The sequence below is a fragment of the Heteronotia binoei genome, chromosome 3 (genome assembly GCF_032191835.1).
Source record: "Heteronotia binoei isolate CCM8104 ecotype False Entrance Well chromosome 3, APGP_CSIRO_Hbin_v1, whole genome shotgun sequence".
Classification (NCBI taxonomy): Eukaryota; Metazoa; Chordata; class Lepidosauria; order Squamata; family Gekkonidae; genus Heteronotia; species Heteronotia binoei.
In genome coordinates, this window is record NC_083225.1 from 161,905,023 (window position 1) to 161,929,018 (window position 23,996).

Below are 23,996 nucleotides of genomic sequence, written 5' to 3' on the forward strand. Positions count from 1 at the left end.
TAGATCACCTATATCAGCATGTATTAGAGCTTTAAAAGCCCTGTTTAAATCATTAAGATGTATAGAAGAGCTTCATAGTCAGTCTTAATGCTTTCAATGGTGTTCACGGCCATGTCATGGTTCCCACATGGACCATCACAAATGGATAGTCCTCTGAGTTTCAGGATCCTGTAATACTTTTAATTTTAATTCCTGGCAATCAACACACCTCTCAAGCCAGGGGGTCGGGCTGGACACATAATGTTCCATAGGGAGTCACCTATGACCAACACCTTCCTTTCCCTTCCTGTGCCATTTCTTTGTATCTCCCTGTCCACCTCCTTCCATCTCCCTTGTGTTTGTGATACTTCCGCTGGCAGTGTTTCTGCCTCCACTTCAAGGGCCTGGAATCAATTCCTTAGTTCTAATGACACTGAGTGCCATCTCACTTGACACCTTTGGGGTTAGGCTGTAGCACTCTGAGGAGTTTCATTAAGACAGTCAACCACACTGTTGTCCCTTTGACTGCTCTCTCTTTCCCTATACAGGACATCAAGGCTTCTGTTAGTGAACTCCTCTCCTTCCTTGATTTCATGAAGAGTAGCAGTCCTTTCCTCCATGCTCCAAACCTTCTCCTCTTCTATCAACTTACACTTTTGACAAGTGTAGTCCTTCTTGTCCTCAGGGAGGAACACAAACATGGCACACTCCCAGGGGACTGGAAATGGTCCAGAAGCATTCATCATCACTTTCTGAGTCTTGCACCTAGAAATACCTTGATATACCCCACTGATGTACCCTGAAACTTAAAGAATTAACCAAACTGCTACCTGAGGCAAAAGGAGTAAAGCACAACAATGCAAACTTTTCTAAACTACCTAAACTTTTTCTAAACTACCCTAGGCCCAATCTCCAAGCTAAGAGCCCTTTAGCTCTTGCCCTTCAATCACACTAAAGGCTCACACCTCTGGCAAAGAGAAGCTTTGCAATTTCAAGGCTCACAGCCCCCTCTTATGACTCAACAGTCAGCACAACAGTAGAAGCAAGCATCCCCAAGTAGAACAGCAACCATCTCCAAGCAACCAGGCCTTTCTTTCTCAGCAACAAACTGGACAAAAAACACACATAAGAAACCCCTCTCCAGCAATCTCCAAGCACTCAACTCTCCCTCACATGGTGCTCTCTCACAGAACAACCTCATTTAATGCTCCCCAGCAGTTTAGGAAAAGCAAAACTAACACTCACTATGACTATGAAGCTCTCAGGAAGAAGCTGAAAGGAATGGGGGCACAGGTGGTGTTCTTGTTGCCCCTTCTTGCCATAGGAAGGAGAATATGACAAGAGCAGATATAATGAAGGTAAACCACTGGCTGTGTTGGTGGTGCCAGCAGGAGCAATTTGGATTCTGGGACCACAGGCTAGGTTTTCTAGACGATAATCTACTAGCATGTGATGGACCTCACCTGACAAGGTCAGAGAAGAATGTGTTTGGAAGAAACATGGAGAGATTCATCAAGAGGGCTTTAAACTGACACCATGAGAAAAGGAGACAACCAACACAGGAATTAAAATGGAGAGCAAACAACAGAGGCCCACCTGGGAGGACTGGGTCTAATGGAGTGTCTCTGTACCAGTGCCTAAAGCTTGGACAAAAAGAAAGAAAAGCTTGAGCTTCTAATGCAGACAGAGGGATATGATTTACTAGGCATACAGAGACTTGGTGGGATGATTTCCATGACTGGAATGTAGTAGTGGATGGATATGAGTTGTTCAAGAAAAAAACAAAAGGGTTGAAGAGGAGGCAGAGTGGTGCTGAATGTGAAGAAAGGGTTTGTTGTCAGGAAATACTGGAGGAGCAGGGCAACAGCTCAGTGGAAAGTAGCTAGGTGAGGATAAGAGAGGGAAAGACAAACAATATTATGGTTGGAGACTGCTGCAGACCTCCTGTCAGGATGAAGAGGTGGATGCTTCCCTCCCTGAATAACTTGACAGTGTATCCAAACAACATGACCTGGTAGTGATGGGTGATTTCAGCTTCCCTGAAGTGTGCTGGGAAACAAACTTTTGCCAAGTGTCCACAGCCCCACATGTTTCTGACCTGTCTGGCCAACAACTTCCTTCATCAAATGGTGAAGGAAGCTACAAGGGGCTCGGCCATACCCAACTTAATACTTGACCAACAGGAAAGAGATAGTAGATGGGATGAAGGTGGTGGGGACCTTAGGGGGAAGTGACCATGCCCTGCTAGAATTCCTTTTGCTGTGGGGGACCAAGGAAGTTTGTAGCAATATGTGTATGTTAGATTTCAGTTGGGCAGACTTTAATAAACTCAGAGGCATGATGAGAATTATTCCATGGGCAAGACTTCTGGAAGGCAAAGGAGCAAATGAGGGGTGGGCTCTCCTAAAAAAAGAGCTCTTGCAAGCAGAAGCCATTATTATTTCCACAAGGAGGAAACATGGTCGGGGATCCAAAAAGCCAATGTGAATGAATAGAGACCTCTGTGATGTGTTGAGAGAAAAAGGAAATGTTCAAGTACCTGTGGGTTGCTAGGCACTGCAGGTCAGCCAGCAGAGAAGCCAAAGATCACAGTGAGCTAAAGCTGACCAGGGAGGCTTGCTGCAACAAGAAAATCTTCAGGTGAGGAGCAAATGTAAGATAAAAGAGGCGATGGAAATGGAGAAACTCTGACAGGACACAGAGAAAGCAGAAAGGCTGAATGCTTATTTTGCCTCAGGTTTTTCCTGGAAAAAGAATACAGGCTCACCTACAGATGGTAGCAGGCAAGACACAGCATCTGTGCTGCTGGTTAACATGAACAGAAAGGTAGCTGAGAAGCACCTGGCTGCACTGAATGAGTACAAATCCCCTAGGCTGGGTGCACTAAAGAGTGCTCAAAGAACTTTCTAGAGAGCTTACAGAGCCTTTGTTCATGATCGTCCAGACCTCCTGGAGGATGACAGATGTTATTCCCATTTTCCAAAAAGGGAGGAGGGATGACCCAGGAAACTACAGGCCACTCAGTCTGACCTACCCCAGGGAAGATATTGGAGCAGATTTTAAAGGGATCAATCTGCAAGCATCTAAAGCAGCGGTGGCCAAGGGCAGCTCTCCAGATGTTTTTTGCCTACAACTCCCATCAGCCCCAGCCAGCATGGCCAATGGCTGGGGCTGATGGGAGTTGTAGGCAAAAAACATCTGGAGAGCTACTGTCGGCTACCCCTGATCTAAAGGACAACTTGGTGGTCCGGGTAGGTCAGCATGGATATGTCCCCAACAGGTCCTGCCAGATCAACTTCATTTTCTTCTTTGAATAACAAGCTTACCGGAATGCTGCTCATGTTGTTTAACTAGATTTCAGTAAAACTTTTGACAGGGTTCCCCATGATGGGCAAACCAGAGGACTGTGGACTGGACTAGAATAGTTAGGTGGATAGGGAACTAGTTGGAGAGCCACACTCAAAGTGTAGCTGTCAATGGCATTTCATCTGAATGCAGGGAGGTGGCCAGTGGGGTGCCACAGGGTTTGGGGCCCAGTACTTTTCAATATTTTTATCAATGATTTGGATGGTGTAAAGGGGCTAATTAAATTTGCAGATGACACCAAATTGCAAGGAGCAGCAAACACACCAGAAGATATAGAACTCAATGGGATCTGAACATACTGGAAAAGTGAGTGGAAGTGAATGAGATGCAATTTAACAAGTGGCAAATTCTATATCTGGATAACAAAAATGAGGAACATGTATACTGGATGGGGGATACACCTCTGAGTAGCGCTGTGTGTGAACAAGATCTTGCAATATGGGTGGACCATAAGTTAAATATGAGCAGCCAGTGTGATGCCACGACAAAAAAAGGCTGTGATCGTGGGGTGTATCAACAGAGGTATAACATCCAAATCACAAGATGCCTTAGTCCCACTGTACACTGCATTGGTCAGGCTGTACATGGAGTACTGTGTGCAGTTCTGAAGGCCTCACTTCAAGAAGGATGTGGACAGAATGAAGCAGGTGCAAAGGAGAGCAATGAGGATGATCAAGGGCCTGACGACCAAGCCCTATGGGGAAAGGGTGAGTCACATGGGAATGTTCAGTCTGGAGAAGAAGAGTCTGAGGGGGGACATGACTACTCTCTTTAAAGGAGAAGAGGAGGTTGAGAGGGGACATGATTGCTCTCCTTAAGTATTTGAAGGGCTGTCAGAGGAGGGCAGGGAGTTCCTGTTGGTAGCAGAGGATAGCACTTGCAATAATAGGTTTAAATTAAGGGTGGGAAGGTACCTGCTGGATATTAGAAAAACTTCTTTTATAGTAAGAGTTGTTTAACAGTGGAATCAGCTACCAAGGGAGGGGTGAGCTCCCCCTCACTGGCAGTCTTTAAGCAGTGGCTGGATGGACACTTGTTGGGGATGCTCTAGGCTGATCCTGCATTGAACAGGGGGTGGGACTAGATGGCCTGTGTGCCCCCTTCCAACTCTATGATTCAATGAGAGGAAAGCCTCCTTTTAATAGCTTATATCATACAAAGTTCGACTAGCGCAGGCCAGATGAAATGGACAAAGTTACTGTACCTATATGCTGTAAGAATATTCAGTGGAGGTGGTTTGTCACTCAGGTTATAAATATCAGCCACAGGGTTGGGAATACTGTTCTTTGAAACCACTTGCTGATCCTGTATTGTAGAACTTTTGAAAGCTTTCTTCATGTTGATATCCTGTAATGAAACTGTTCATAAAGGAATTAGCTGTATGCATAATAATAAATAATGAATGAATGTATCTAAATCTAATGGCAAAACCAAATTAAAAATATTGAAAAATATCTAAAGAGCAAAATTGATTATATTCTTGTTCTTACATATGTCTTGTGTCGTTCACATAACCTTGGGCTGGAGATTAAACACAGTTACATTCCTTTCTGATCTGATTAGGACATACATTAGCCAACCAAAGTAGGCCAGACCAACTTCTTGAATAGTGGGATACATCAAGATTTGCCCAAAAGCACTAAATTGGATGTAAACTTCTGCAAACACAGCAGAGTCCTCATTCTCTCTCTAATCCGATTTCCCAACTTCCTTCCAAATAAAAATAGCTCCAGACATTTGGATAAGCTTCAGAAATAGTATGGTATACAAATGGGGTTGGAGGAGATGCAGTCAGTGCCGGCTCTAGGATGCGTGGCACCTTAGGCAGGCTCCCTGATTGCTGCCCCAACTCTGTCACCGTCCTCCCTCCCTCCTTCCACAGCGCTTCAACACAGCACCACGCTCCGTTGCCGGGCCCAATGCAGCTGATAGGGCATCAAATCCTTTGAAGCGCGCACGGGAGAAGGCTTCTCCTTCCTGGAACCAGAAGTGAGGGGGAGCGAAACCTTCTCCCGTGCATGTTTCAAAGGATTAGATGCCGCACCGGTCACATCGAAGCCGGTAGGGCCCAGTCTCAGCATGCTCCTTTAATCGTATGGGGGGGGGGGGAGAGGCAAAGTGCAAGGGAAGGGAGGGGGCAGGCAGCGGGAGGGGGGGAGACCCCGTCGCTCTTTCTGGCTCTCTCTGCGTCATTCTTTCCCCGTGTGTGTGTCTCTGTCTGTCTGTCTGTCTTTCTCTCTGTCATTCTCTCCCCCCCTCTCTCTCCTTCCTTTCTTCCTATCATTTCATGTTTTCCCAGGCTGAAAGCATTTTATATTTTTAGTTTTCTGCTATGTGATCCTTGTGCTTTTTCTTTGATTTTTAAAATTGCATTGCAAAATCCCACTATTCTCCTACCTTTCCCAAACAAAATACTGCAAGAGTTTTAAGCATGCTTGTACATAATTTCCTGGCTCCTGGCTCCACCCTCAAAGTCTCCTGGCTCCGCCCGCAAATTTTAGTGGGCCACAAAGGAGAAGTGTAAAAATAACTGGGCCATGGGAGGGAAAAGTTTGGGAAACCCTGCTATAGTGCAAAAGATATGACAATAGATTTTGCATTATGCTTCTGGGTAGTCTACAGGAAGATCCTGCTGGCTTGCTGATGTACCTTACAAAAAGCAAACAAGCTCACTTTATATTTCTCCCTTGCACAATATCCTTTAATGATTAATAGGAGACTACAATTCTTTCATTCAAAGCCCTCTGAAAGCCCTGGTAAAAGAGTGAGATGGGACTGCTTTTAAGAGATGGAATGATTCTTACAAACAAGATAGCCATAACTGTATTTTCACAGGGCTTGTATCTCTTTGATCTCAGCAAAAATGCTACCTGAGTTAAAATGCAGTACATCACAGTGTTAACTAATACTCACCTTCAAATAGATGCACTATATTCTGACAGTTCTGACTAGAATTACAATTAAATTTAGAATCAGTATTTATACATTTAATTTTAGAATTAAAATTTGCAAGAAAGGCTTTTAAATTTCTGTATGTGTTTGTTTTACTTTTGAGGATGTGATCCTTGACAGATTTCAAAAGCTTATATTTGCTTAAGTTTCCACATTGTCCAGGATCCTTAATGAACATAACTATTTTTGTCAGCACATACTAAGGAAGTTAGGGGATAAGCGTTCATTCAGGATGCAATTAGTGTGAAGTCTCCAGAGGCAGTGTATATATGTGGCACCAGTACACTGTGGTTGCAAACTACCATTCTACTAGACAAGCATGATGATCCTTTTACAATTCAGATGATATGCAGAAGGTACCTGAAGCCACTTCTGTGGTACAATCACTCTATGTGGCAATTCATTTCACACATATAAGCTAACTATGGCATCCACATGGTGACAATGATCTATGTTGATTCCATTGCTGCTATAAATGCAGACACTTTTGTAGCAGTGAAAGAGAATCCACAGCATCAACTAAGCAGTGAATTCCCACACAATTCCAGCTGTCTTGCAGCTTCCCCTTTCCATGCCTTCCTAGGAAATCTGGATAAAAACTGCCTGGATCTTCTATTGCCACAACTAGTAGGCTGAAATGAAATGAAAGCTGGGAATTCTGAGGAACTAAGAGATTGTGGTAACAGATGGTTATAACACTATTTTACTACAGTACAATAGTAATTATCACCTTTTTAAAAACCCTCTGGCGATGTGGGAAAAACACTGGCCACAAGGTGCTGATGGAAGGAAATGGCTGACAATGTGGGTGGGATCTTTGAAAATGCATGCCTTCCCATCCAGATGGTGTGCAAACAAGATTGGACTGCTTTATTTTTAGAAGTGTCATAGCATGCCAGGTCTGGGAAAGACCTAAGAAAAGAATATTTAAAAATACTCCAGTTTGGAAGCAAAGGTGGAGAAAAACCTGTGTGGAAGCAGCACATTAAATAACTTGCTTGTATGATGCTGCTTATCAATGAGAAGGGGGCCAACCACAATAAAATCAGTTACATACAGCATCACAATCTTTATGTCCAGTGTTCTAAGAGAATTTGCTATAAATTGTCAAAGAATGAGTGCTTTTTGTGTGTGACAAATCATCCTAATGGGTAGATCTTCCACCCATCCCCAGTCTAGATCTTTTCCCAAAATGCCTACTTTTAAGAGAAGGCAAAACAAAATATGACTCAACAACAGCTCCATGGGAAACGTGCCTGTTGTTCAATTAATTACTGTGCTTTTGTCAATATTACTTCTGACTAGATGCTCAAATTCAATCATCTACCTTCTTCAACAGTTGAATCCAACTGGGTTACTTTGATAGCAAGGCGATCAATTCTGTCTTGAAGGGAGTTTGCTCTAATATAGAAGTTGTTGGCCTCATTAAACAGCTCACCAAATATGTCTTCAGCATGCTTGCCTGTAGAGAAATAAGAGAACATTTCCCTAAGACTTGAAAAGTTTATTGAATCACAGTATGTATTATTGATAAATTAATGTACAAAGCAACCACACAGTTCTTCAGAATTCAATATTCTCACTACACTGCAAACACTATATACAAGTGATCACAGAGATTAAGAACTCCCAGCTTTATCCTGCAATTTGATTGAAAGACATTTGTTTTGGCACAGTCTTTCAGCTGAAATGCCACACATCTCCACATAACCAAAGCAATTCTAAATCCCAGATAAATAGAGACAAACAAGAGATCAAGCTGATAATTATAAGGCCAGGGCATCTGCTTAAGAAAACCCACAGTGCTTCTTCTGCTTGGACTGGCACTCCACAGCAGAAGAAGCACCATACAGAAGCATGTAGCCAGGATGGTACAGCATCTATCCCACTCTCTCTTAGCATAAAATGAATAGTGGGAATGTGAACCACAGTTATCATAGGACAGCTAAGAAAAACTTTTTTAAAATGCTGAACTTACTTAAACTGCTTAGCTGGCGTATAATAGCAGCAAGAGTGCTATTGGTCACACATTCTAATTCACTAGTAATTCCATCAGGCAGAGCTCCTCGGCAAAGGTGCCGAGGTTCAATGTTCCTTTTGACCAATGGCATGATTTAGAATCTGTGAAAGAAAATAATACTACATTAAACTAATACTGATATAACCAACTGATCTAAACATTAAACTAATACAGACATAACCCATTCTCCCTTTCTCACAATACAAGAACTCGTGGGCATTCGATGAAATTGCTGAGCAGACAGGTTAAAACGGATAAAAGGAAGTACTTCTTCACCCAAAGGGTGATTAACATGTGGAATTCACTGCCACAGGAGGTGGTGGCGGCCACAAGTATAGCCACCTTCAAGAAGGGTTTAGATAAAAATATGGAGCACAGGTCCATCAGTGGCTATTAGCCACAGTGTATGTGTGTATATAAAATTTTTTGCCACTGTGTGACACAGACTGTTGGACTTGATGGGCCGTTGGCCTGATCCAACATGGCTTCTCTTATGTTCTTAACCAACTACCATTGCAAATTGATCAACCATTGTGGCGTTCAAATCTTGGTTCCTTTCAGTAAGAGGCAAGGCAGAGGGCCCTTTCTAAGACTATTCTGAAGTCCCAACTCCCCTCCTTCCTACCTTGGAGGGAGGACTCCTTGAGGTCTCACCTAGTATCAACCACCAGGCAATGTGTAAAAGGCTTTGAAATTCCCGATTTCTTCTGGAGTCTGAGTAGCAATTACTTTGTTGCAAAGATGATCACAGTCTTTTTGGAAACTTCCACAGACACTCTTCATATGAAACTGGCTGGGTGGTCTTGAGCAAGTCACATTTCTCTCAAAACTCTCTCAGGCCCACTACCTCACAAGACACCTGATGTGAGGAGGGGCTTGATGTGAGGAGGGGAAGGGAAATGCGATTGTAAGCCATTTTGAGACTCCTTAAGGTAGAAAACAAGTGGGATATAAAAAACCTCTTCTTCTCTGCTGTTTGTATATTCTGCTGTTTGTAGGTCAAAGGAGACACCTTCCTTTATTACCAGTAGAAAAAACACCTGGCTCCAACCCCTTGTGGCATATGAACAAGTGGAATTAGCTGTGAGGTGATGTTCTGGAATTCACAAGGGTTCAACTTGAATACATTTACAGGGCTTTTTTTTTTTTAGCAGAAACACACAGGACCATGTCAGGGTGTGTGTCCTAATTTGCAAATGAGTTCTGCTGGGCTTTTAAAATATTTACATAACCAGTAATGCTCAATATAACAGAGCTGTGAATAACCTGCTAGCTGGGAAAAGACTAGTATAATTCTGAAAACGAAGATAATATCCTCAAGGGAATCCCCACACAGTGCACAAATATTCAAAGCTAAAAGATTAGGATGAATTGTAGCAGTATTTGAAGATTTACCTGCTGTTTATAGAATTTTATTTATTTCATTTATAGTTCACTTTCTCAGACAGAAAGACAGTAAGGCTGCAGTTCGTATTACACTTATCCCAATAAATAAAATAGGCCTGGCTTGTGAGAATACATGCTTAGCATTGCACTGTATACCACTCTGATGCTGGTAAACAAAGACAGGTATCAGAAGATTATTCTAATAGCTGGAAAATTATCTTCCCCTGAAGAGTGAAACATCCAGTACTGACATAAAATGCTGTTCAACTTCACTATTTGCACATCAAATAAAGATACTTGACAGCTCATCAACAGCAAGGCTTTATGCATTAAGTATGCAGTAAAAAACAAAGCAAAATGTTGATTTAGTTTCAAACTCATATGCTTTAATTGCCATACCAACCATTTTTGTTTAGAATGTACATGAATTCTAACATGGCAAACTCGATTCAAATTTATATATTGCCCCCCTTCCCCTGTGACTCAACCACTCTGGTTTTGGCCCAAAGTGCAGCACTTTCAGAAGCATTACTAATATGGAGGTTTCTAAGTAAATGACACCTCATCCCCAGGTATCTGTAAAAAATGGCTATTTTACAAAGTAAATGTTGAATTTGTGAATTCTATCATACCTATATTTTCCTTTCTATACATTCTGCCTTTACTTATATTTCCATGCATGTTTTTATTCTTAATGATATAAACACCAACCTTCCCATCGAAATTCAATTAACTAATCAATTACGTATCTTTCCATAGAAAGGGACTGATGGAAAGCAATAAGAGATAAAATAAATAAATAAATAGGTATCAAAAATATCAAAGATCAAGTCCATAGGCCAAATAAAGTAAAAATGAAAATATGAAACAGAAAGAGTTAGGGGAGAGAATAAACATAATTCATCATTAATTTGTGATAATTCATTCCAATTTAGCACAAAGTATTTAATTACCTACTTAATTCATTTCTAATTTGAATATATCTAAAACACTTTAGTCAGATAATTATAATGTCCAATAACTCCATATAATATCTGTACCAGTTATCCTTATGAGTTTTATGCGTCTTTATATGGATCTATTTCTATAAATATTCACACCACCCAGCCCTCTCATTGCACTAGGCAGCTTCATATGTTCATATGTTCACTCTTATTTATTATTATCCATTCACATATGCCTTTAGAGAGGGTTGGCTGAGAGAGAAGGAAGAAAAAAGAAAGGGGAGGGGGAAGGGGTTAAAAAAGGAGGGAGGGAAAGGGAGAAACCTATGTAAAAGAAATGAGGCGTGAAAAGGAAATAAAAAAGGGGGGGAGAAATGGGGAGGGGGATAAAACCTTTTATCATTAATTTATATCAATTCATTTCTTTTTTAGTTTAATTTTGTAGTTATCCAATTAATTCATTACTGGTTTATACACCCACACACCATATATGTATATACACCCACACACGATATATGTATATACACACACCCATATATATATATATATATACACACACACACACACACACATTCATACTCCTACACATACATATATACATCCACACACATCAGGCACTTAAACTAGTCAGATATTTATACTATAAGATATCTTCATTTTTAACATCATCATATCTTTAACAGTTGCTTCTATGAGTTGTAGTATGTCATCCTATAAGTAAAATAATAATAATAATAAAATAAAAATAAAAACATGAGAAGGAAAGCTTCTTCTTATGTATCTTCCCATCCTATACACTCTGTTCATTTCATTAGTGTTCCAGCTGCAGAAGTATCATCATCAGTAGAAGTTTTTTTTTTCCAAAGTCTAATATTATTGAAAGTCATATCTAAAGTCTGTAGGTGGTAACATAAAATACTTTAAACAAAATATATAGCCATGTTGCAGACATCACATTAAGTACAGTCTCATTGTTATTAAAAGAAAGTTGTCAGTGTTTCACTTCTCACTTATCCTCTGGGACATTTTTAATTTGTGAATTCTAAACATTAAGCTAGACCCACCTAACCCTAACCCTTTCCATTCCATGTAGACAAAGACTTCATATCAAGTTCTGTCTTTCACTCTATCATCATGTTAACCAAATGCCAATTCATACAAAGTGTTGTGCATCTAGATATGTCAAGCACCACAAGACTACAACACTCACTTGGTACACCACTGCATTTGGTTTGGTGGTGCAGGCCCAGCCTATATCCAGGAGTTCTGCCAAGCTCTTCAGCTGAACTGTTTTGCTACTTCCTTCACCTTTTTCCCATCTCTTGATTGGGATATCAACTTTTTCCTGATACCACTTCTACTGATGTACTTTATTGTACTCCTGTAAGCCTTATATCCTGACTGTAAAAGCAGAGCAACAAAGGCCTACTGATTCCAATGGAAATGATCAACACAAGGGGTTTGCCCACTTTTCCTCAAAAATTCCTTATTAACCTTACATAGCAACATTATCTGCCAATGAGTTTCGACTGTAGTCTACAAATAAACTGAAGAATTCTTCAGAACTGGAGTATGGGAATCAGAAGCAATTGATTAGGGGTGTGCTTTAGGTTCGGTAGAACCAAACAGACCTCCAAAAACCCCGATTCGGAAGTATACGGCGTCGTATACTTCTGAATCCAATTTACAGGCATTATACGGGAGCCGTATATGCAGAAGTATTCAGAAGTCCATAGAAAAGGCGCTTCTGCAGGCTCAGGGAAGCTGCTTGCCTCCTTTCCCGCCTTTGGAAGCCTTTTCCCACCTCTCCCATAGCCTCCCTGGGATCAGGGGGGGAGGGGGAGAGGAGCCCCAGCAGCCAATCCAAAGCATGCATTTGCAAAATGCATTGCAAATGCATGCTTTGCAGGGCTGTCGTGTAGCTGATGGCTGGGCTAATCCCCCAACCATCAGCAACATTGTTGTTCTTTTGTTTATTTGGGTATCCAAGTAAACACTGTTCTCTGGCCAATCACAGAGCAGTGGTATTTTTTGAAACTGCTCTGTGTAGGGCCAGAGAACCTTTTTAAGGAGTCTGCCTGGCTGGACTCCATTCCATTGCTGCTGCGTTGGTGTGAGAGAGGCTGTGCTGCGCCGGTCCTTGGCCTCAGTTACTGCTGCTCTCTCAGCCTTGCCTGACCTGCCTGGAGAAGAGACGACATCTGTAAGACAGTCTTGGGGTTCTTGTTTTTATTTTAGTTAGGATAAAAGTAAAAGGACTTTTTAAGACTCAGAGTCCCTTTACTTATCCAAATTTGGGTGGGTATTGGGTAGCTTATTTGGGGTTAGGGTTAGGGGGTTCTGCTGGGGTTGGAGGCCTGGGGTGGGGGGGGTTGCCAATTTGCCTATATCTTACTTTAGTGAGAGGATTTTTAAAATTGCAGTATGCTTTTACTTTTCCTGATTTGGGTGACTTGGATTTCTTGGGGTTAGGGTGATGGTTTTTTGGGGAGGGATTGGTAAAGTCTGGGTTTTTACTGTTTTAAAAGGATTCTGTGTTTGATTTGTTGCTGCTGTGTTGTGCTGCTGTTTCTCTTCTGGGGTGGGGGGGCTGTTTGGCCTAATTTTTATTGTTAAAAAGGTCAGTTTTTTAACAGTTAAGTTTGTTGGCCTTTTCTCAGTGATTTGTTTGGATCTGTTGTTGTTGGTTTTGCATCCTGTCCTGTTGTCCCTTTTCCTGGTTCTGGTTTTGGGGGGGTGGGGTTAAAAGTTAAGTTTCTTTCTGTCACGTTTTGGGGTTTTTAAATTACCTCTGGTTGGTGTGAGGGAGTTGGTGTGTGGGCTGGGTCACTTTCATGTTTTTATAGAGTTATGTTTGGAGTCTGAGGGTGCTTTCAGTTTTGCTAGGGCCACTAAATAGGCTGCCCCACTAATAAGGGTGTTTTTAGGGATTGTGTTTTTTTAAATTTAAAAAAAATTAATCCAGTTTAGGGCTTTATCTTCTTTCAAAATTCAACTAGGCCAGATAGGGGCAATTTAAAAAGATTTTAGGTTTCTCATAAAAGGCAGCATGACTACTAGGCCACATCAGGCTCCCTTTAAAAGACACTAGGGTTGCAGTGCATTTTGCTTTCAGCCACTGAAAGCCGGTGCATCCTTAGATTTCCATAGGGTAAACCACAGCTTCTCTCTAGTTAAAGGGAACACCTGATTTCTAGTTTGCAAGGAAATCCGGTTTGTCCCAGGATCTAGTTAGGATAAGTTTAACTAAGAGGATATAACAAGGATTGCCTTCATCTCAAGATAGCCTTTAAAAAACTGTAGCCAGGGAGAGGCAGGATCACCTAGTCTCCTAAACTTTACCAGACTACTACCCCAACCCAAAAAAGGACAGGTTAGGGACCAAAAAAAAAAAAAAAAAAAGTTTTGGTGGGAGGGTTTTTAAAGAGAAGTCAGGGCACCTGTTGGTTCAGGGTACAGTGTAGTGAGTTAGGTTTGTAAAAAACTCCACTCTCAGTTCAGGTTGTGTGAGACTGGCCAAGGGTGACATGAGTGACAGGCAGCAGAAGAGGGGACCTGGGGGCAAGGCCAAGGAGAAGACTAGAGGGATGGAGGGGAGGGGGAGGACCCAGGTTTCCCCCCCACCTGTGCATAGGGCCACTCCACAGCCACCTTCCAGCACTCTGACTCTGGCCGGAGCGTGATGAAGAAGTCCCGCCTTGGGCCCTTCATCAAGGCTGCCGCTGGGGCGCCCTCAGCAGAGGTGCCATTAAGTGCTGGCACTGAGCAGGGGTCTGCTGCTCAGGCAGTCTCTCCTCCAGCTGATGTCGCTCGGCCTCAGCAGCAGGAGGAGTAGCAGCAGCAAGAGCAGCCCTCCTTGGAGATGAGCTTTGGGGACAGTTTTCTGTCCAAAACAATCACCCCAAGGAGGGTGCAGAGCGTCGTGCAGGAGCTGAAAGAAAGCTGGTTGAGGAGGACCAGCCCCCTTCTTCAGTTCCTTCGGGCACCAGCAGTCCTTCAAGGGATGGCCAGGAGGGGAGGCCACATGCGGTGGAAGGGGGAAGAAATGGAGACACACAAGGTGCTCCATCTCCACCCACTTCCCCCCGGCAGCCAGCTCCTCCTGCCACCCCGAGACACGATGTGTCTGCCCTGAGCACCTCACAGGAGGTGGCTCCGACACCCAAGCTGCTGGTCAGCTTGGGCATCTGTACACCTCCGAAGTCTGGAAGCATTTCCAACTTACGGAGGATCCACACTATACACAGTGCCAGCTGTGGAAGGGCCTGGATCAGTCATGGGTGGGACCCTGCCCAGCTGACTCCGGGGGATATGTGGAACCACCTACGGAAGCACCACCAGGTGATGCTTCTTAAGGGGGAGAAGCAGGCTGGTGCTGGGGTGCCCAAGCGAGTCCTACCGCGACTACCTCTAGAGCTCTCCAGGAGAGTTCCGCAACAGGGCAGGGACACCAGGCATCTCTGCCTGAGATGTTTGGTGGGGGGGGGGGCACCTGTGTGTCAAGAAGGGGAATCAGGTACGGCAGGAGGGTGATCAGCTGGAACCTTGCCAGGTCGGTCGCCCACGGGCTTCCATTTCCAGTGATCGAGAATCCTGGGGTGCTAGGGTTGCTCGAGTACCTGATGCCCTGGTACAAAGTTCCTGCTAGGACCATTAGCAGGACCATTGTGTCATCTGTTTTCAGGGCGACCAGATCTGTGGTGAAGGAGCATTTGTCCCGTGCTGGTGGGGACGGAGCTCCCAACATGCATTCAAGGGGTATCTCTCCCTGACTGCGCATTGGTGGCAACCCAGTAAGCTGCAGAGTGGGGGTGGCAGTAGCAGCAGGTAGGATCAGGGCCACTAGGCCGGCTATCGCTGGGCCTTGCTGCACGCCGAAGCAGTCGACACACTGCACACGGCTGACACTCTCGGAGCCATCCTCTCATGGCAGTGAGAGGGCTGGGTAGGCAGCGGGGACGTCGCCATGGGCTTCGTGGTGACTGACGGTGGCTCCCCGTTGACAGCGGCGCACAAGGTCAAGAGTTTGGGGGTACTATTGGAGCCTTCACTGACAATAGAGGCTCAGATAGCAGCCACTGCCAAGTCTGCATTTTTTCATCTTAGGTGGGCGAGGCAGTTGGCTCCTTTCCTGGAGCATGACAATCTAGCAACGGTGATTCACGCCACGGTCACCTCGAGGTTGGACTACTGTAATGCCCTCTACATGGGGCTGCCCCTGTGCCAAACCCGGAAGTTGCAGTTAGTGCAGAATGCCACTGCCCGGCTGTTATTAGGGCTCCCAAGATGGGAGCACATTCGGCCAGGGCTTCGAGATCTGCACTGGCTGCCAATAATATACTGAGTCCGGTACAAGGTGCTGGTTATCACCTTTAAAGCCCTATATGGCCTAGGACCTGCCTACCTTAGGGACCGTCTCTCCCCACATGTTCCCCAGAGAGTACTGAGATCGGGTTCTCAAAACCTGCTTGTAATCCCTGGGCCAAAGGAGGCCCGTCTGAAATCTACCAGGGACCGGGCCTTTTCGATAACAACGCCTTGCTGGTGGAACCAGCTGCCGGAAGAGGTGAGGGCCCTGCGGGACCTTGGGCAGTTCCGCAGGGCCTGCAAGACAGTCCTCTTCCGGCTGGCTTATAGCTAACTGACACTGGAAACTCAGGGCCTAAAACGCCTTCCTTGCGTGGCCCATCTTCTCCACTTTGTGGTTAAGGACACATTGGGCCAGACGAAAAGTCAGGATCGTCGGTATCTAGCTGTGACCCATAAGTACCGACTTCTGCTCCAGAAGCGTCAGCACATCACGGGTCACTTCTCACGCAGCGATACGGACTCGTATCTGCTGCGTGAGAAACAGACACTGACAGGTGTGCCAGGGCACCGCCTGATCGGTGATTTCAGCACATGCTGGAACTCCACCTGTGCCATGCTGGAGCGCATGGTGGAGCAGAGAGCAGCCCTGGATGCCTTTGTCTCCGAGATGAGGGTCTTTCGGGATGAGAATCATCTCGCCCAAGAGGATTGGGTGGTCATTTCTCAGACTGTGGAGGTTCTTGTGCCCTTCAAGACCCACAGAAATGCTCTCATTTGACATGGCAAGCATCGCACTGGTCATCCCCATGGTCCCCATGGCCCGGGAGGACCTGGCCTCGTTTCTAGTGCCAGCTCAAGGCCGTGCAGACGTTCTTCCAGCGGTGCGCGTCCTGGTTGTTAGGCTGCAGGAAAGGCTTGAGGCCCACTTTCAGACTTTCACGCAGGATAAGGTCACATGATGGCAACCATGTTAGACCCGCGCCTTAAGGGCATGATTGCAGAGCGGGCCAATGAGCTCGAAGAGGAGGGACGGTGGCTCAGTGGTAGAGCATCTGCTTGGGAAGCAGAAGGCCCCAGGTCTAATCCCTGGCATCTCCAAAAAAGGCTCCAGGCAAATAGGTGTGAAAAACCTCAGCTTGAGACCCTGGAGAGCCGCTGCCAGTCTGAGAAGACAATACTGACTTTGATGGACCAAAGGTCTGATTCAGTATAAGGCAGCTTCATATGTTCATATATCGCTGGCAAGACAAGCTCTCCCAGAAGGTCGAGCGCTGCAGAGTCAGGGCGGGCCCAGTGCCGGTAGCTGAGGAGGAGGGGGGTGGAAGCAGCTCATTTGCAACTTCCACTGCTGTTCATCCCCAACCTCCCCGGCTAGGCAGAGTTTCCCACCAGACTCACGCCAAGAAGAGTGCCAAGATGACTGGGTCATGAAGGAGGGGGTCTGGCCGGCCCTATCCTCCGTGGCCAAGGCGTTCCTCTGATGCCCACTGACAAGCATGCAGAGCAAGTGCATCTTTTTGCATATGGACGACATTGTCTACCCACATTGCAATTGCCTGTAACCCCGAACAGTTGAGCAGTTGGTCTTCCTGAAGGTCAACTTGCCTCTGTTCAGCTCCCAGAACGTAGACTTTGAGAGTGAATGATATGAGCATCTACTTGTGCCTGCATCCTCTCTTGGTCCGCGCTTGGAAGGTGCTTGTAAAACGCTCTCCCACTAAACATAGACTAGAGTCCAAAGACAGCCCAAAAACTCACTCACAAATTGATTGGCAGTGCACCCCCCACCCCTCCCCAAACCAAAAGTGAATTAAAATTTGCAAAGCAATCCAAATTTCCCCAGTCCCCATCCACACATGCCTAATAATACTGAAAGGCAATTGCAGCCCCCAACTGTAACCAACAGTGCCCATAGGCCCAGCCAGGATAACCCAGGTTTTTTTTCAGGGGCAGGAGGAAGAAAGAGGGAGGTGCCAGTGATGATGACAGGCAGGCAGCAGCCATACCAATGCTGAGGTCCTTCTAATGGGACAGTGATAGCTGGTATATTGCTGCTGAGCTGAGAGAGAAGGAATGGTTCCCTTCCTCTCACACAATCTGAGGCCCTCCCAGTGATCTTCCTCATTTGGGGTGCAACTCTACCTTGCCTCCTCGTGGTGCACCCTAGGTAACGCAAAAGAGCCTGGACCAGGCAACCACCCATCACTCAAAGTAAGTCTAAATGCTTCTTGCTTTGTGTCAGATACAGAATGATGTGGAGCTAGGTGTGGTCCACCACTTCTCTTGTTTGAGAGTTGTGTTGTTTGGGGCAGGGCTGGAGAGCTGGCATCTGTAGATTGCGTGTTCTGTGGCAGGGAAGCTGGCATCTGGGTGAGAGACCCAGAAAAAGCATGCCTGTTGTACTTGGCCAGTTCTCCTCGCGTTGTTTGGGGCAGGGCTGGAGAGCTGGCATCTGGGTTTACTGCAGCCAGGTCTGCAGAGCAGACCTGGAGCAGATTGTGTTTTGTGTGGCAGTGATGTTGGCAACTGGGTTTATGTTAGTTCCAGGCCAGCAGGGTTCATAGAGTAGATAGATGGATGTAGTGCATTTGGGTCCTATAGAGATTCTCTGGTGTGAAGTTAGGTTTGGCTTTGGGTGCCCCAGGAATTGGACCCCCTGGTCCAAATTTCCTTTGGCCTTGCAGGTTTTGTGTGGGACAGTGCCCTGAAGCTGCACAGCAGTTGGGGGGGGGTCTCCTCAAAACCCCCTGCTCCTCAGAGCCACTTTTCCCACATTAATTGCAGTGGGGGAAGTAGCTCTAATTCGTTTTTTCTCACCATTGGGAACAGTGTTCCTTTTGGAGTGCCCACAGATGCAGTCTTTTTGGACCAGGGGGGCTGCATGCGGGGGAGTCCCCTGAAGCTGCCCTGCAGTTTTGGGGCCTCTCCCTCAAACCCCCCTCTGGCCAGAGCCACTTTCCCCAGCATTAGTGGCAATGGGCCTTTTGGGGAGCCCAAAGATAGGGACCCCCTGGCCCTGCGGGTTCCCTGCAGTTTTGGGGGCTCTCCCTCAAACCCCCTGCCCCCCAATAGCCTCTGATTATGCCCTATGTTGCCATTGCTACCAAATTGCTACCTCTTTAGGTGCCCCTGGAATGGGAACCCCCGGCCCAATCTTTTTGGGACTTGGGGGGTTCATATGGGAGAGTCCCCTGCAAATTTGGGAGCTCTCCCTCAAACCCCTCTCCTCCAGGTGGCTTCCAATATACCCTATTTTGCCATTGATTTCAATGGCCCATAGGGTATAATGGGGCCGTGTATTCGGAAATAGCCGTATATCTCCAGTATATACAGCTATTCCGAGTACTGGTATTCGGAAATATACGGTATTCCAAATATTTTGGCCCCGTATATTTCTGAATCCAATTATTTCCATTTTTTTTTTGCACACCCCTACAATGGATCACAATTTCAGAGCTACATATAGTTGTTTTGGAAATGGATCACAGAAAGAAGCTCTTAAATCAATGTCAGAATGGGGCCTGTAGCAGGAGCAACATTCTCTGAAGCCTCTACAAATGCAGTATTTCTCAAATAACAACCAGTAACAACCACTGATCTAGTTCTGGAGCAAGGGGTGGCTTTCTGGTAAGCATTCAGTGACTGCTTGGTAAACTTGGGAAAGCCACCACTAGCTGGCTCATGCAAACAACATCAAAAAGGGAGGGAAGACAGAACAGCTTCTACCTCTCCTAGCTTCAACCTACCACTGATTGTTACTCAGAACTCTAGAGGACAGTTCAAGTTCAGTGTTTTGCATTTTTTTAGTGTAAGGACAGCGATTCACCATATTAACTGGCTTGTCAAAACCGAAATGCGAACAAGTTCATCTTAGAAGACACAGAATATGTACAGTCATACATGCCATAGATACAGCTCCTAAAAATCTAATGTTTAGTCCTGAGTTAAGTTTTGCGGACTTGAGCCCCTTCCTCATGCATCTGAAGAAGCAGACTCTAGCCTGCAAAAGCTCATGCTGGAATAAAATGTGAAGTACCCTGGACCACATGGCTCCTTTGTCCATGCAAGACCTACAACCCTCCTAGCTTTCTGGAGGTCTAGGAGGCTAATTCCCAATCTTATGTACAATCTTGAATTTATACCTAATTAACTATTCAACTGCTTGTCCCTCTAATATACACACTCCATTTTGCTTTGCTGCTCTTTCAAATGGTGACCAGATTACAGAATTAACAAGAGAAGATGTTAATCCCCTTCTTAACTATAAAAGCTGCTCATCTGCACATAGTATTTTCCAGATGGTTCAGAATGAGATGGGCAAGGCAGAAAGCAACAGATCTCATGCAATCTCAAACCTCTTCAATTGTCTTTGTAGCAAATGTATTTTAACCTCAGTGTACTCACAAAATCCTTCCTCGAAACTGATAGTGTCTTCATTCTGTGTCATAATTTGTACACAATTTACATAAACACACTAGGTCAAATCCAATCTAATTAAAAACACTAGTTACAAGTATTTAATTTTGTTTGAATAATTTTTAATGTTCATTAGCTTAACATTTTTTATTTTCTAACCACTTCAAATAAATTTATCAGGTATTTTTTCATTTCACCATATGATTTGACTTGCCAAACTTCTCACTAATCACCTGAGTTTTCCAGACAATTAAAAGGTAGAATATTTCTCTGGCTTAGCTCCCTCCCAATGCTTGAGAACTGCACCCATCAATGAGATACTTCCTGAAGAGTTTAAACAATTAGGAGAAAGGGCCTCTGTATTATAGGCAACAAGACTTCCCACTTGCAGAGCAGGCACATGGAGGCAAAAAGCAGCACTAAATCACCCTTTCAGACACAAGGCTGCCAACAGGAATGCAAAGTAACTTTTTTTCACAGAATCATAGAGTTGGAAAGGACCTCCAGGGTTATCTAGTCCAACCCTCAGTACAATGCAGAAAACTCACAAATACCTCCCCCACACACAAATCCCCAGTGACACCTGCTCCACACACAGAGGATCGCAAAAACAAAAAACAAAACCCTCCAGGATCCCTGCCAAAACTGGCCTGGAGACAAATTTTCCCTGATGTGTAAGAAGGGGCCATTAGAACTAAGCACTGAAGCAACCCTTCCTGCCATCCTTTGCATGATCTGCCTAAGTTCACAGAATCAGCATTGCCATCAGACGGCCATTTAAGCCTCTGTTTAAAAACTTCCAAAGAAGGAGAGCCCACCACCTCCCATGTAAGCCTGTTCCACTGTGGAACCACTCTTCCAGAAAGTTCTTCCTTATGTTTAGTCAAAAACTTGAATTACTTCATTTATACCCCACTTTGTCCCCAGTGGAGACCCAAAGAGGCATACATCATTCCCTCTTCCATTTTACCCTCACAGCAACCCTGTGAGGTAGGTTAGGCTGAGGGTATGTTACTGGTCCAAGGTCAACCAGCAATCTTCCATGGCACAGTGAGGATTCAGACCTTTTGTCTCCCAGATTCTAGTCTGACATCTACCCACTGTATCATACTGACCCTGACAGTGTGACAGAGAAGCCATAAAATACATAGCCTCTCCATGACAAGATATAAGCAGGGATATGGTGGCCAGTTAATCTAACACAAACCTCAACGAAGTCCATAAAATGCAATAAAGCATCACAGAAACATTGTTTGCCAGTTTGGCTTGTGTTAACAAAAAGAAAAGCCACCAAACTTTAAAAAAAACCCTTCTATGTACTTAAGAGCCCCATGGCACAGAGTGGTAAAGCTGCAGTACTGTAGTCCTAAGCTCTGCTGACGACCTGAGTTCAATCCCAGCAGAAGCTGGGTTCAGGTAGCTGGCTCAAGGTTGACTCAGCCTTCCATCCTTCCGACGTCAGTAAAATGAGTACCCAGGTTGCTGGGGGGAAAGTGTAGATGTCTGGGGATGGCAATGGCAAATCACCCCGTAAAAAAGTCTGCCATGAAAACGTCATGATGTGATGTCATCCCAGAGTCGAAAACGACTGGTGCTTGCACAGGAGATTGCCTTTTTCTATATACTTAACTATAATCTTTGAACTGTAACATGCTTCCATGATACATTGTAACTGCCTGCCTGCTAACAAGACAGTAGGATGGTTCTTATAATATAAACCAGGGGTGGCCAACTGTAGCTCTCCAGATGTTTTTTGCCTACAACTCCCATCAGCCCCAGCCATTGGTCATGCTGGCTGGGGCTGATGGGAGTTGTAGGCAAAAAACATCTGGAGACCTACAGTTGGCCACCCCTGATATAAACTATATACGGTACTAGTTTATATAACTTCTCCCTTGCTTCAACCTTCAGCCCCACATCCCCCAACTACTCATGAGAATTTGAGACCTATCTGGCAGCTGCAATACGGGGGAATTGGCAGGAATCATGCATATTCCTGCACAAGCTCTTGCTATATTTGAGGAAAGAGTTTACACAGTAGGGTGTGAAGCAATTTTTACTGATTTCTCCTCAAACTACAGCTCCTGAACTGCCTCCCACTAATCCGCAATGGTTCCCCAACCTACAGATACAGCTTTTCAGGGAGTTTAGATAGCTGCAGGCTGAAGGAAGATAGATCCAAGCCATGTACGCCCTCATTTTGTGGCTCCTAAAAGTCAACCCAGTGAGAGTAGATTTGATTAACATCCTTCACAAGAACACATCAAAGTCATTATGTAACAGGCCAAAGATTAACACTGATATGGAGAAATACATAATCTGTTCTGACAGGACACTTATCTTTACAAGATAAACAGCTGTTCAGAAAGCATATCTTATTTGGCATAAAATTGAAGCGTAGTACAGATTTGTAGCAATTATTCTTATAAAGCAAGGGATACTTCTCTAACCAAATTGCTACATTTTCTTCTTTAACATACATTTATAGTTGTGGACAATACTATCACTTCAGCAATCCAGCTGTCTAATGAGTACAGGGAGTCAACCAGAATTAAGCAGAGGAGTTTTTGGCTTTTGTATGAGTGGAAAATACTCAAACTAGAGAGTATTTTAGTTTTCACTAATAAAACTTGCAGTAGTCTAATTTGAGAACAGTTTAGGGTTTTTAAAATAAATCTAGTAATGCAAGATTTTCTAAACATCATCACCTAGTCCTAGAACATTCTGATTAAATAGTGAAAAATTTTATTCATCACATTCTAACTCACTCTTCCTTCCAACAGCTCACGGTAGCATGTGTGAAAGTCTTATAACAACCACCCTGTTGAATAGAGTTAAGAGATAACAACTTGCCCAAGACTTCCCCAAGTTAAAAGTTGTCTTTAGGTAGTCAATGTAGATAGTGCCACCAACAAAACATTGAATTATTATAATTATAGCTCATCAATAACTTCTATCCAGAGATAGATTAAACTGGCAATAGTCATGAACGCACTCAGGTTCAGGGTTTGACAAACCCCAGGTGCCAGATCATGATGGTGCCTAAAAACTTCATTGTGGCACCTAGTATTTCAGTATTAGATTTTGTGGTAGCAGTAATTAGAAAATTTGGTAATTAAAATAGAAAACATTTAGAGAAAAGTCCAAGAGCAATTTTTTTTGTCAAGGTCTGTTCTTATTATAAACCCATCAATTTGCATGATATAATCAACACAGTACTCTCAATTTAATTTCTGGCTCCTTTAGCATTAAGTACTACAAATGTTGAAAAATAGATTGTCACATCACATGTATTACATAAATAGCTTGCCAGAAATTTTACATTTATGCTAAATTTCAAAGCCCCCTCCCCAATCTTTATGACTCTTGGAAGGGTACATACTGAGCCATATTTATTCCCCAGAAACTGAAAGTTTTGCCCTAACATATGCAGTTCAAATGATAAATCTGATAATCCTTTAAAGCAAATTAATGCAATAAAAATGCGTGAGCTTGCTTTTTCCCACCCTATCTTGGTTGTGAACTAAGTGCCATCACCTCCAAACATGAGCTGTGGTATAAAACAGAATTGCACTTACATGTAACTGTTGTTCACCAATGTCTTCTATACAGACATACATGGA

At 44.2% G+C, this 23,996-nt stretch overlaps 1 protein-coding gene across 4 annotated transcripts in view; it reads right to left on the reverse strand.

The window, feature by feature from the left end:
• WASF3 (WASP family member 3) overlaps nucleotides 1-23,996 on the reverse strand; it is a 62,114-nt gene that overhangs the window by 14,184 nt on the left and 23,934 nt on the right. For all 4 annotated transcript variants that reach the window (XM_060234760.1, XM_060234761.1, XM_060234763.1 and 1 more), the window contains 3 exons: nucleotides 8,276-8,418; nucleotides 7,625-7,759; nucleotides 4,550-4,703 (listed from right to left, as the gene is read on the reverse strand). In XM_060234760.1, the coding sequence (XP_060090743.1) occupies nucleotides 4,550-4,703; nucleotides 7,625-7,759; nucleotides 8,276-8,408 (422 nt within the window). In that variant the 5' untranslated portion in view covers nucleotides 8,409-8,418. The remainder of the gene's footprint in view (nucleotides 1-4,549; nucleotides 4,704-7,624; nucleotides 7,760-8,275; nucleotides 8,419-23,996) is intronic.